The sequence below is a fragment of the Echeneis naucrates genome, chromosome 23 (genome assembly GCF_900963305.1).
Source record: "Echeneis naucrates chromosome 23, fEcheNa1.1, whole genome shotgun sequence".
In the NCBI taxonomy this organism is placed as follows: Eukaryota; Metazoa; Chordata; class Actinopteri; order Carangiformes; family Echeneidae; genus Echeneis; species Echeneis naucrates.
In genome coordinates, this window is record NC_042533.1 from 11,577,189 (window position 1) to 11,591,349 (window position 14,161).

Consider the following 14,161-nt stretch of genomic DNA (forward strand, 5'->3'; position numbering starts at 1 on the left):
TGTGTTGCATGGGCTCATATTTACAATAACAAGTGTATGCGCTGTGCGAATGGCAGCATACGCTGGAGACGGCCCTGCTCTCAGCCAGCCAGGAGCTGAGCGAACAGAGCGGCTCCAATGCTGCAGCCACACAGAGTCTGGTCCAGCAGAGAGACGTCCTGCAGAACGGCCTCCTCAGTACCTGCAGAGAGCTGTCCAGAGTCAACACTGTGAGCACACACATACACATCACTGCAGGAAAGGTGGAGGGAGTTTGCTGATGGAAAAATCGTTCAAGTTCGTTCATTAGAATGATTATTTTACCCAAGTATCAAATCCAATCCCTGTATATCTGAACAGTCCAATGGTTGATATAAACTATTAACATCTCTATTTTTAATAATCCTTAGTATACAACATTTCAGGGTATATCTGTTTATATGTATAGTACATTGCATGCATTTACACACACATTCTTATAACCCTTCCAGGAGTTGGAGCGCTCCTGGAGGGAGTATGACAGGCTAGAGGCTGATGTCACTCTGGCTAAATCCAACCTGCTGGAGCAGCTGGAGGCTCTGGGCAGTCCACAGGTAACAACACACATGAACATTATCGTCTTTCTGGAGTGATCAGACTTCTAACAGCATTTGTGTGTGTATCTTCAGACAGAGCCTCCTAGTCAACGGCACATCCAGATCCAGAAGGAGCTGTGGAGGATCCAGGATGTGATGGAGGCTCTAGCCAAAAATAAACCACAGCGAGGCACCGACAACAGTGAGTGGCAGTGGGGGGGGTTGCCATCCACAGTGTCCAATTTGTGAGTCAGGTTAAAGAGCCAAGAAACATCTGATACCTCTCTGCGTTTGTTTGTTTTCTGTATAAAAACCTGTTGGATGGGACTGCAGGTACTTTCAAAGGTGTGTTTTGTTTTGGACAGTGCCAACGTTGCTCTTCTTTTCCTCAGCAGATTTCCCTGGTTCCAAACCTCTGTCCAGTGCCCAGAAGAACGAAGTAAGAACATCCACTTTCATTCTCAGCTCACTAAATCATATGTGTGTGAAAAACAGGATGATGCTGTTGTCGCAGTGTCTGGCAGACGCCTGTTGGTTAACTGAAGAGTTACAAAATAGTTGGATGTACTCAGTACTAAACGATGATTCGTACTGCAGCCTGGTAAAAAAAAAAACTAATAAACAAACAAACCAGTAATTTCCTTCACGCCAGACAGCCACTGTGCACTGTGGAAATAAACTTGTTGAATCTTGAAACTTGCATGAGGCAGCTAATCTATCACAGTGACCTTTTTAGAAAGAGATGTGAGCAGGCGCTGATCAAAATTATTCTTGTTGGTGCGTTCATGAGTTCTTTAGCTATTAAGCTATTGCAAGTGTTGATTTTTCTACATCTTACTGGCATTTACATAATTTCTATGAACTCATAGGACAGAACAAATGATACTTCAGATATATTGAAGGTTGCTTTGCTTGTTATACCATAGGAACACACAGTACACTACTTCCTGCAACATAGTGTCATTTGTTTGTGTTAAGTTTCAAGGAATCACTAACACTTTTTTTTTTTTACTTTTCTTCATACCTGAAAAGATTCAACATTTATAGGACACCTGCTGTGACCAAGATATCAATGTCAGGTTTAAGTGTAAACATCGTCAGCACATGTGGAGGTGTTCTGATTAGACTTTACGTGATCTGAATTCTCGTGAGCTTGCTTCTTTGCAATGACTTTGTAGGCAATTGCAGCAACTGTAAGGTTTGTTCACAGTCCCATAGTGTTCTTGAATGCTCCACCAAGGAGACCTTACAGCGTGTTGAAGTAGCCCCAGCCAGCACCTCCTGTCCAGACGCAGAGTGAATTAACAGTCCATGATTTCTTTGGAATGAAACTTGTTATTTTGACTATCAACAGGCAGTGACGTTGCTGCCACTGAGTCCTCTCAAGGAGGACAACAGCGTGCCCCCCCGCCCACCCCTCCCCCAGTACTATGACTCATCAGAGCGCCCCCCTCACGTGCTCCCCCACCACTCACACCCCAGCAGCCGCCTGCCCCCCCACCTCCGCCCCGAGGACCGCAAGGCCTCCAGGAATGGAGGGCACAGCGTAAGAACCAATAGAAATGCTCATGCCACTCCATGTCTGTTCACTCCGCCCTCCCTTTGTGACCGCCATCCATCAGCTCCGCATCTGAACCCTCTAAACTCTCTGAACATTTTAAAATTCATATTCATCAGCCTCAGCTCCATCCTAAAGACTGAATTAACAAGCGTAGGAAAAGTGTCATTCTTCAACGAGAGCCATTTTTGGATAGACTCATCAAGGTATTGATGTTTTCTTTTTTACCCCTGCAATCCCTGCTCCATCCAGCCACCACTCTCTCCTCACTTCCCAACCACGTCACACCCAGACCTGTTCTGGGCCATACATGGATTTATCAATGGGATTTTATTGTTGTGATAGTGATATTTTACTATCTGTATTGTTTGCTGTTGTTAATAGTCATGTACTTCCATTGTAACTGCAGGAGCTTTTAATTATTTTGCAAGAAGGAAGAAAAAAATAAAATGTGCAATTCCTATAGTTAAAAGGCCATTGAAAGGAAAGACATTTTACATTGTAGTAATCCCATAGAAAAATAATAATGTTTTGAGACTAATTGTAATTTCGATGAAATAACCTATTTATTTTCGTGACGTTTGTTTGTAGACTCATGTAACTTTACATCTTTACTTTAGTAATATTACAATTTCTTCATATAAAATTATAAATTGAAAGGTTTTCACCCTGTTGTGGCAATAGAAATGTTCCAACTCAATCTGTTGTTGTTCAGCAGACAAAGCAGACAAAGAAACACTGAATTTTGTAGATGTGCAAGAATGTGTGTCTGGATAGACTGCTGCCACGTTTGTTTATTTTGACCCCAAGTGATCTCTTTCTGTGCCCCCCCACCCTCACAGCAAGCTCCAGACTATCGTCTGTATAAGAGTGAGCCTGAGCTTACCACAGTGAAGGAGGAAGTGGACGAGGCCAACGGTGAGGACAAGGACAAGACGGAGACCACTGCTGAGGGTAAAGACGCTGCACCTTCAAAAGGTACTCACACTCTTACCCAACTGAGCTGTTGTACTTAATAACAACTCTGTGGAGGTTTGTTGCTAAAGAGGTACAGCTAAAAAACAAGATTTAATCCTGAAAAAGCTGACATGTGTTCACAGGTATTTAACAGATCTTGCTGAAAAGATTCCTGAAGTCTGGACATTCAGAATATCTGTCAGTTGAGGTTCATAACAGGTTCATAATGCTGTATTTGCATGGAAACACTAATCAAACTGATTATTTTTCAAATGAAAACAGCGGTGATGTCGCTGAGTGCCTGCTGAGTGTCATATTTTACATGTTTTTCTTTCTCTGTGAAATGGAGCATGGTAAATCTTCTGACACATTATGAGCAATTAGCCTGACTGAAGTGTTTGTTTGCTAATGTGTAAATGACAGCGTTCCACACTGTCTCTCCAACAGCACCCCCGTACCCGGTGGGTATTGTCCCCCCACGGACAAAATCTCCAATGAGCCCTCCAGAGTCCTCCACCATCGCTTCCTACGTCACCTTGAGAAAGACCAAGAAACCTGAATCCAGATCAGTAAGTTTGGCCTTAAGCATCAACAGAGACACAAAACAGGTTTTGATGAAATGACTGGAGTTCATTCCACAGATGTGTCAGAAACAGCCCAAAGGATTTCTACACATATCTCGTTTTTTAGTGTTTCCTAATGAATCATTTCCCTTTTTCCCTTTAGCTTCACTGCATTTCTTTCTCATCTCAGAGCCACAATTTCCTCTTAAAGCCTCTATTCTGTGTTCTGTGTTGATTTAGCTGTCACGCATAGTGTCCTCTTTTTCTCTTTTGCCTTTTTATGGAGGATATATATTTGTATAGAATATAATTTTATGATGGTGGAGGTTTCCGCTCCACTTAATCCTGTTGTGATGTGCCTCTCTCATACACTCTAAATAAATGTACATTTATTTCTTTCTGCACATACAGAGAGCCCTAACCCAAAATTACACTTCATCAAGCTGAACAGAGCCCATGTTTAAAGGACATTTCATTTGTGTGAAATAAATCTGTTAATCTACCCATGAAATTAGCTGACTATAACTCAACCATAACAATTGGATGAAAGTATGAGCTTTTGGCTGAAATTGAAGCAACCTATACAATAAAAAAACCTTAAGGAGGGAGAAGAAAACTAATGGGAACTACAACTATGGTACCTCCCTATCAGAGAGCACTGGTTCTACTTATGAGGGTTCTGGATGGAGCCCCAAACACGAGACTGTTTATAAAAGGTTCAACCCACTCCCAACTCCCAACAAGGACTATTGAATTATTATAGAGGATGCATTGAATAATTTCTTAAAAAAAAAAAAAAAAAAAAAAAAAAAAAATGTGATGCGATTGTTTCCACAAGTCAAAACCCAAGAAATAAGCAGAGAGTAGCAGAGAGTCAGAGCAGCAGTTTGTCATCCAGACAGAGACTCTTTGCTGTGTGAGAGACAGAATAAAAAAACTATCTGTCACTTCTAACTTTATTTCTGTTTGATTAATGTGCCTTAAAATGCAACTGAAGTCACATCCCAATCTTTTTAATTAGCCTGATCAGCCAGTGGCGGCGCCAGGGGCGCTAGGTGGTGCTGTAGGTCCCCCTACAATAGCCATAGCATCCGCCTAGCCCACCCCCCAGAAAAGTCTGTGTGTGTATGTGTGTGTATATATATATATATATGCATATGCTTATAGTCGCATAATTAAATGCCCCAAAATTCAAAGCACCTGCTCCTGAGTGTTGAGCATCCCCATAGCATCTGCAACAGAAAATCTCTGGAGCTGCCACTGCTCTAAGCATCGATGTGTACTTCAAAACTGCCTGTCTTGCACTGAAGCTCAGCATTCAAAGATGTAGACCTACAGAAGGGAATGTAAATATGCAAGTGTCCTCCCGTGAAGGACCGTCCCAGGAGCGCTGTGGATCAGATGGGATTTGGGGAGCGAGAGGTGGGTAGAACGAGGATGAGCGTGGAGGAACAGCTGGAGAGAATAAGGAGAAACCAGGAGGCATCATCACTCCGGGAGAAGAAGAGGGAAACCCCATCGCGCTCACCCTCCTTCAGCAAAGACAACCCCTTTGTTACCATGCAGGTGATGTCACACCCCACACACGCCGATACACACGGACAGAGATATTTACAGGAAATGGAGGGCATGAATAGACTAATTTTAATTTAGAAGCTACGTTCATTCGATGTGTGTGTGTGTGTGTGTGTGTGTGTGTGGGTGGGGGGGGGTGTGCAGACCCGGGCCCCAGCAGAGGGAGCCTGTGCAGACCCTGTGGAGCTACAAGCAGCACTGCAGCAGCTGAAGGTGTCTCACATGGAGCAGAGCAGGACAGAAGAGGCTGCTGGGACACGCAGAGTGAGACTCACACCAACTGCACCGCAGGTTCATGTGCTATTGATTGAATTTCTTTAAACTGATAAGCTGTTAACATCTACTGGCAACTATAGCGATATTAGACATTACCAAAACAAAGCACGTCATGCAAACAGCTGATGCCTGACAGGATTTTCTGTCCCTGTCCAGGAGCTGCTGAGAGCAGAGGAGGTGAAAGATGACAGGTGTGAGGAAGTACAGCAGGGCAAAAATTTGGCCCTGCAGAGTGTGAAGCAGCCACAGGCGGAGACCAACAGTGTAGACAATGAGGTAGGGCACCGCAGAGATACACTGCAGCCTTGTCATAATTCAACCAGTTCCTGAGGCGTCTCCTTATTTCCCTCAACTGTTTTCTTCCCTTTGAAGGGTAAAAATAGATGATGACATGCTATTAAAGGAGAAGGCTGAATAAGTCTGTTGCTTTTTCTTATTGTCTACAAACCCCATGAAGACCTTAAACCAGGGATGTGTGCTCTGATGTCCCCACCCAGTCTCTGGCTTTCAGCACCAAACTCGCTGGTTCTTTATCTCAACAAAAACCTCAAGCTCAAATGTATAAAAGGCAAAAAGTCATTTGAAATAATCCACATGGCACCTAACGATGACAAATTCAGCAGTTAGTGAGCTGGTGGTGGAGAATCAAAGGAATTCCTTCCCATTGCTTCAGCATGCACTGTTAAATTCACCGTCTGTAATCCGAGCTCTTTCTGCCATAAAGCGACTAACCGTAACAGTGGCCGTAATGTCTCTAAATTTAATCTTGGACAATAACAAGAGGATTTGTGGAAATATGAGGGAGGCCAGGTTGGCTTTCGAGGGTTTATCTCCTGGATTCAGTGAGGATTGGGAGCTGGGTCTGGGCTACTCTCGAGTGGGATGCCACACAGAGCTCAGGGGGCCCAGAGTGTCGTCGGCACCCTCATTCCACAGTAGCTATCTTTAATTCCTGATTTTAATTTTGCCTTTTTTATTGTTCTGCTTTTCTACCTCTAGTCAGTTGCTTTAGTTGATTTAACTTGCTGTTTTGTTAATTTTTTTTTCTACTCTTATTGATTACTTATCACAGTATCACATTTAGTTGGCTATTTCCTCATTTGAGTGTGTTTGAGTTTCAGCTGTGTGAAAGTCAGAGGGTTGTGATTCTGGACCTGGGCACTGAGCCCCAGCGTGTGGAGATAGTGAACCTTGAGCCCTTTGAGGATGACGAAAGCAGAGAGCAAGATCTGACGAGCTCGCCCACAAATACCACCACTGAAAACAGGTAGGCGTGTGTGTGGTACTGTAATAGGTTGATGCAAACCCATTTCAGAATATCAGTAGATGAAATGGCTTTTTTCATACTCTTCGGGGAATATCCTCGCCCTCTCTAAATGTGTCTGTCTGCTGTTTGGTGTAGAGTAAGTTAATGATGAGCTGAAAACGATCTGCCTGCTGCTATTGGAAATAAGTACCTAAAACCAGAAGCTGTGAAACACCAAGAAAGTAGGCATGTTTGTATTTTTATTTAGGTTTCTCAAGTCCACCTTTATGTATTTCTGCTGCTTGTTAGTAAAACTGGATTGTACAACCCACCAATGCAAATATAATTAAAGCTGCAAGCAGCGATGAAGGCCTCTGGACTCACCCCCACCCAAACACCTTCAAACTTGATACTTTTGGTTTGTTCGTTTTGTTAAGTCTGACTCAACATTAATGCATAGATGTGTTGAGGGCAGGATTCTGATCATGTGTGGAGCATTTAGACCTGATTGCTTGAGTTATGACTTTGTTTTTTATGGCGAGATCTCAAAATCTTGCTGCACTGCCACGCCAAGCAGGTGCAACTTAGTCAAAATAGTTACCATCTTCATGGTCTTGAGATGATACTGAACGAATATGAAGTCATTTGGATTAAAAGTGTGGGAGGAGTTGACTAAAGCATGATGCGAGGAAAAATCTAAAAAATGACCTCCTGTTGGAGTGAGTCTGTGCAGCTCATCTTGATACATATGTCTGCTGATTTTCGTTTATGTGCGAGGTGCTAAACAAAAGAAATGTCGAAATTTCACGCAGTCCTGTCATGCTGTCAAAATATGAGTTTTGGGGGCATGTTCAAGTGTCCAAAAAGGCTGTCAAAGTGGCGGAAGAAAAATAACGCCAACGGATCCAACAGGACTCTCTGACAGTCAAGTGCTCGGGCCCTAATAGAGTCATGTTCTGTTTTAACCTCAGTCTGACTCAATCTGCTGTTTACAGCTTTCAGACTCCTGAGCCTGAGACTCCGAGCCCAGAGCCAAAGGAGGAGGAGGGAGACATGACGCAGCAAACCACCAGAGAGGGGAAGCTGGAGACGAGCCTCGACTCTTACAACCAGTTTACAGCAGACGACAAGAAACACAACAACAACAACAACAACATGCTGGCTTGTGAGTGAAGACTCCCTCAATGCATCTGTAAAAATAGTGTCTGTTTATATCAAAACTGAAGCTTTATGTCAATTGAAGTCGCCGTATTTTACATTTTATTGTTTTTATTGGATTTTTATCATCCATAACAGATATATTTTTAAAGAGATTTAAGGATTGAAACAATCTCAGTGCAGTTTTGCATCTTTTCTCTCAGGCTTCTCCCTGGAGCTCTAATAACAAAAGGTCAGTGAGCCAATCAGAAGAGAGGATCTTAGTGTCTCCTCTGATTGAGCAAATGAAAAAAATCTAGATTTACTTGGAGAAACCAAATCCTGCCACGCTGGATGCTTGGTCCAGGTGGGCTAGATGTGGAGCGTGGCTGCAGGCAGTAACTGCTTTGTTGTTACAGAGGTCCTGACAGCTGGTTTTTAAGGTTCAGTTTCTGAAAATAGGCTGTGAGAGTTTGATACTTTCACAGCACTAATTAAGCTCCCACACATGATCCTGATTTCTAAGTAAAAAAAAGAAATGCATATAATGTTTTATATATAATGCAGGACCTTGACACACAATTTGCCATCACTGTGTAGATCAACTTTCCATACTGTGGTATTTGTTATTACTGTTATGAAAGAAACTGCATGTAAGTTTTAATTAGTCTCATGTCTGTGTGTTAGCATCTGGTTGCCATATCGGTCATGTTGTTTCTTATTGAAGGAGAACAAAATAAGCACATTTGATTGGCTGTTAATACTGGTGCTCGTTTCCTGAGCACAGCGTGTGTGTGTGTGTGTGTGTGAGTGAGTGTGTGTCTGCCTCCTCTCATTACTGTCAGTACAAAATTGGGGCTGAAGTGTCAGAAGGTAAATCCCGGCTGCTCGTCTGCAGGGAGAAACCAGCTCCTCTCCGTCACCACCCTCACAGCTGCGGCTCCTGAGGCTGAACTTTAATGTCACAGACGTGTGTGAAGTTTACACAAGACAAATCAAAACAACTTAGTTAAACTTGTTAAAACCTGTCTCTCGCTCTCTCTCTCTCTGTCTTGGTCTTGACTGTGAGTTAAGGCTCACTCACATTTAACTGGCTTTGCTCCACTTAATACTCACACATTTTAACAGTATCTGACACTGAGGAGCATTAAAAGAGACTTGATTTATATATTTTCATGACATAACTGCAAAAAATTACATTACTATACAAAAAACTATATAAAATTCTAAATATAAAATTAGATGAGTAAGCTTCAGCTACACATTAGATAACTGGGATGGATGCATGAAATGATTACGTTTGACATTACATTCACCATTTTCTCTTTTCTCTATTTAACCTTTCAAATTGCATTTCTTCACACATGCCACCACTGTGGACTGAGGTGCTTCAATGAAATGAATTGGTCATATGGACCGTGTGGCTCTCAAACTAAACGCATAGCGCACTCTAGTGCATAAATAGTGAAACTGCAATGGTTGGAAACAAGGTTTATCTGAGAAGATCAGCTGCAAAAGCCAGCCATGAATGTTTGAACATTTTGCAAGTGTATATAAGTGAGATGAGCTTGATACCACTGTGATTTCATTCCATCAAATATGCAGTGGCAGCCAGCAGCCAAACAGCTTAGCATAAATATTGGAAGCATGTGGGTACATGTTGGCCTTGCTATGTCCAAAGATAACAAAACCGGCCAACACCTCTCATCTATTTAATTCAATCTGGATGCAACCGCCTGATGGTTTTGCCAGCGTTATATTCTGTGTGACCTTTTTAGCCCACCTCCTGTTAGTCAAGCGATTAACATAAAACTTTTATCTTTTGTCCATAAATCAGCTCCAGCCTCAGATCTTGACAGAGATGCAGGAGATCTCATGTTTTACTCCCTCTGTTCTTTCCATGTAGGCCACATAGCATTATGCTCACACTGTGACCCTCAACAGACCCCCGCTGAGCTCAAAAGCCATACAAAGGTCAACACGTGTATATCACCTGATGAAATGCTCATTTTACAAGTTATTGTAGTTATTAATGAAGTGTCCTATCGTAAAAATAATTCAGTGTACACAACTGTGACCATCAAACCTGTTCCACCAATGTCGTGAGCTTAGTTTTATTTAAAACAGTTGATCTTTTTTTCTTGTGTAAATTATGACGGTGACTCTTCATCACTCACATGGACTGTCTTCTCTCTGCCCTGCAGCGCAGACATTCACCTTGGTGAGCAGCGACACGTGAGCGACGCTGGCCTTGACATCCAAACTGGCATCCCCATAGAGCCCAAATGTAGCCAGCCTGCACAGAGCATGCTCCATGGCTTCCTGCGTTTACAACAGAACTACTTTACTACTACTGTTACATGCCCACAAGGACACTGAGAGCCAAGATGATGACGGGTCCCAGTAACAGACAGAATAACACCCGGACGGGCTGTCATCACATCCAGAAAGAAAGGCAGATGTACTGTATCTTTAGCACCTATTAGATCTGTCCATACTGATGTTTCCTGAAGCAAAACATTAATCCATGTTGTCATATTTATCCCGAAACCTTTATGCATAAAGCTAAGATTGTGAAATGGTTTAGTTATAAAAAAAGGTTACAGATGTTACAAATGTCTGAGCATGGTCAGAAATGGTTTTACGGCGGTATAAAAGATCGTTCAGTGGGATGTTAGCTGCTTTTTATGCCAAGTGAGTTAGCAGACATGCAGCATCCATCAGCCGTACACATTCTGTCACCGCAAAACAGGTGAAAAAAATCATTAAGTGATTCATTTTATCTACATGACAGTTGTCCCTACAGCTGTGACGCAAGTTACAATTGTTTTTGTGTCGTTGGTGTAACTGTAGTGCTACAGTTTGAGCCAGCTGCACTGCTTCTGTCTGACTGGTTGTCCACCAGAGCTGGTGATGTAGTCCTCTTGCTCAAGGGCTCCTCAGCAGTACTTGGCTCCAATGCTGTTGTCAGTCTGTTCTGATTTTACACATTAGATTCAGAAATGTTTTTGTTACGTCAGCATTCACCTGCTGGCTGCCTGTCTCTCCCAGTGAATCTCCCCATTTAGGCTACAGTTACTGTTCAGCATGGGCTCATTATACAGCCTCACTCACTGGTATAAATAATGGACTAAGTAGAAAAAGATGAAAATGAAACAAAGGTACTCTTGTTGTAGGAAGGACTCCAGAGTCTCTGGCACATTCTCAGCAAGTGCCGTGGGCTACATCAGGAAAACACTTTATTTTATGGATAAGATTTCTAGAGGAAGAGAGTGCAATGTATGTGCTATTTTTATGAGACCATGACCTGCAGGACATACTGGGACAGTTTACAGCTGACAGCCCTGCACTGCTGGAGGATAGAGTTAGCTCAGGAAGCGAGCCTTAGATTGAGTTTCCTCAGGGAGAGGACAAGGAGCTCAGACATTTACAAGAAAGCTGGAGAAGAATTATTGCGGACCAGGTGAGGTTTTGGTGTCTCACAAGGATCCTGGTCATCCTGCTCTTTCATGCTCTTTCAGGCTCAGCCAACTCATGTTGGTGTCAACAACTCTGGCTAGCTGACATTGTGTTTAGCTGTTTGTCTAGAAGACGTTGGGTTTTGCTCATAGCTAGAACGTCAGTGTAAAATGGCGTTGACGTGAAAACTTTTTAGATGAATTTTTAAACCAACAAAATAGCAATGTCACCTGTGAGTAGTTTTCATTATTAAATGAATGTTGACCTGACACTGAGGGAAGGAAACTTTATCTGTTTCTATGGGCTGCAGTCTCACACAGGCCAGTGGAAAATGTTAAAGTGCTTTCTGCTTCATTGATGAATATATATCATGACATTTCATTTGGCAGTTGTTGGAGAATACACATGTCCGGCTGCACACTGCAGTATAAATTTGGAAATACCATGCTTTTAAAATTGGTGCTTCCTGCAATTCAGGTTGGAAGTATGAGGAAAAACGTGTCTCTCATGTCCTGTGACCTGGCGTCCACTTTCTCTTGCTGTCTTTCTCTATGTCAGTGTTATTGAGGAGCTTGAGCTTACAGTGTAAAGAATGAAACCATTTCACAATCTTGACTGTATGTACAACTTGTTTTGGGGGTAACATAGCTCAATAGAAACATGTTGCCAAATACATACATGTGTCAATATACAAAACTTTTGATACCTTACTAAGTATTAAAGTCAGCTTAACATAATAATGATTAAAAGTAAAATTGAGTATTCCACTGGTCTGGAGGGAGGAGATGTAAGCTGTTACTGAGCTGCCGCAGGGGAGTGTACAGCTGTATATAAGAGCACGCAGATGGGCTAAGCACCAAAACTCAACACACATGCAGTGCTTTACTTTAACCCCAAAGTGAACGCTGATGGTCTTGGATTTTTAACCTGCTCTGATTTGAATTCTTTTTGTTGATTTGAGACCAGAAGCTCCCTTACTGCTCTATTATTTGCACCTGCAACATACCAGATTGTCTTGTATTTAAAATATATACATATATATATATATGTATATATATATAAAACAAAAAATATATAAATGATCTTAAAGCAGGTTTTTACTTCAACGAGGTGCCACTTCATGCTGCTGTTTTCCATTTTTGGACAGAACTAAGTATCTTGCAGAATTTGTGATTATTTATGTTGAGCAGATGACACACGCAGTATGTGAATGTTTTGGATTTTCACTCTTTTTTCTTTTCTTTTTTTTTTTTATTCTCTTTGTTTCTCTTTCTTTGGTTTACATTAGTTAGAAGATACACAGTAAAGAGGCTGAGGACATGACACAGATGAGACATTCTGGTTTTGAATCCGTCCCATGTGATTAAAAAAATTGGAGAATAGCACATGTACGAAGCAATAAGTCAGACTTTGGAGCTCCAGGATATAAAAGAAATTTAAGAGAGATGTATAAACTGTAAAAAAATAAAATTAAAAAAGAGATAGCATAATTTATGTACACACTGAAAAGAAGAAGAGCGAATATTATAACTATAAGAGGTTATTATTAATATTATTAGGGTCAATATGCAAAAAGTTCATACCCATCTGTTTTATATCATGTGAAATAAATGTTGATGTTCTTAAAACATGCTTGCAGTAGTTGTTTTTTTTATATATATATATATACATATATCTGTATTAGCTTGACTGTTGCTTTTCACATTTAGCTGTCGGACCATCATGGGGACCTCTTTGGAGGGCTGGGACCCCCAGGTTGGAAACCGACTGTATGAGGAACATATTTCAATCCAAATACAAGATCCTCTTATCAGACATGAAGGCTTTTAGCTACAGTTAAATATGAAAAGATCTAAGTTATAAAAACAATAAGTGCAGCCTCCACTAACCTGATGACAATAAACAAAGACAAGCAAACATTTCAAAGAGTATCTGCTGGTCCAGATTGCACAATGAATTAATCCAAGTCCTTCACTTTCAATCAAATGGCTTTTTTATTAACGGCTTGAGAAAAGCTCATCAGTGAACACTGAGTCAACTATTCCAAAGTCCATAACTTTTCTCGGGAAAAAAATACAAATTAAGCTACCTCAGAATTATAATGTATTAATAAAGAACCTGTGTGCTTCAGAAAATGTTAGTACGCTTTAGCATGGGACACCAGAGGCTGGAGACTTTGAGAGGGCACGACCTGTCCATGTGGACGCAGGCAGTGTGTGAGCAGGCCTTCGTTTCAGTGCAACAAGTTGGCCACCCGGGTCAGTGCAGCTCAGTGTCCGGACTGAGTCCCGAGTCCAGCACGGCTCTGGTCCACTTCCAGAGGCTGAAAAGGTTTTAAAAGCCGCAGTGGCTCCTGCAGGAGTCCCCGCCGCGCTCCGATAAGAACGTGCTTTTTCAGCACTTTTGAAGTTGGATCATTTTACTGTTTGTCGGAACACGTGGAGCTGAGAGGCCACAATGCCAAAGATCGTCTATGTTTAGGAGGATGAGTCACTCCAGTTACAGCAGACGCTCACCCCGCATTACCTTGTAGTTTAACCTTTTTTTTTACGTCTGGAAAGCTAACCATTCAGTGAGAGTCCTAACTGATGGGCGGGTTTTATCTGACTGAGAGGAGGAGCCTTGCTAACTAAGATGGCTTCGCTTGTTTGTTCGGTAGAATAAAGGTTATAATACATCTTAAAGAGCAATAAACAACTGCACTGCCACACACAGATGTGGCAGGTAAGATATGAGGAGAATCCACTGGCTGTCCCCTCTCTGAAACATGCTTTGTTGCTCTGATCAGGCTCCTAAGAAATCACATTTTGGAAAAGTCATATCAGACTTTTGTCTT

At 41.9% G+C, this 14,161-nt stretch overlaps 1 protein-coding gene across 3 annotated transcripts in view; it reads left to right on the forward strand.

Moving 5' to 3' along the window:
* The window catches only part of plekha5 (pleckstrin homology domain containing, family A member 5), a 167,543-nt gene extending 154,596 nt beyond the window's left edge, over positions 1 to 12,947 (forward strand). The window contains exons 19-31 of one of the 3 annotated variants that reach the window (XM_029494677.1): positions 57 to 209; positions 471 to 572; positions 648 to 756; positions 947 to 993; positions 1,942 to 2,100; positions 2,955 to 3,090; positions 3,517 to 3,638; positions 5,007 to 5,198; positions 5,352 to 5,498; positions 5,640 to 5,759; positions 6,605 to 6,750; positions 7,725 to 7,894; positions 10,071 to 12,947. In XM_029494677.1, the coding sequence (XP_029350537.1) occupies positions 57 to 209; positions 471 to 572; positions 648 to 756; positions 947 to 993; positions 1,942 to 2,100; positions 2,955 to 3,090; positions 3,517 to 3,638; positions 5,007 to 5,198; positions 5,352 to 5,498; positions 5,640 to 5,759; positions 6,605 to 6,750; positions 7,725 to 7,894; positions 10,071 to 10,105 (1,638 nt within the window). In that variant the 3' untranslated portion in view covers positions 10,106 to 12,947. The remainder of the gene's footprint in view (positions 1 to 56; positions 210 to 470; positions 573 to 647; positions 757 to 946; positions 994 to 1,941; positions 2,101 to 2,954; positions 3,091 to 3,516; positions 3,639 to 5,006; positions 5,199 to 5,351; positions 5,499 to 5,639; positions 5,760 to 6,604; positions 6,751 to 7,724; positions 7,895 to 10,070) is intronic. The other 2 variants (XM_029494678.1, XM_029494679.1) reach the window with 2 other exon arrangements.
* The last annotated feature ends 1,214 nt before the right edge of the window (positions 12,948 to 14,161 follow it).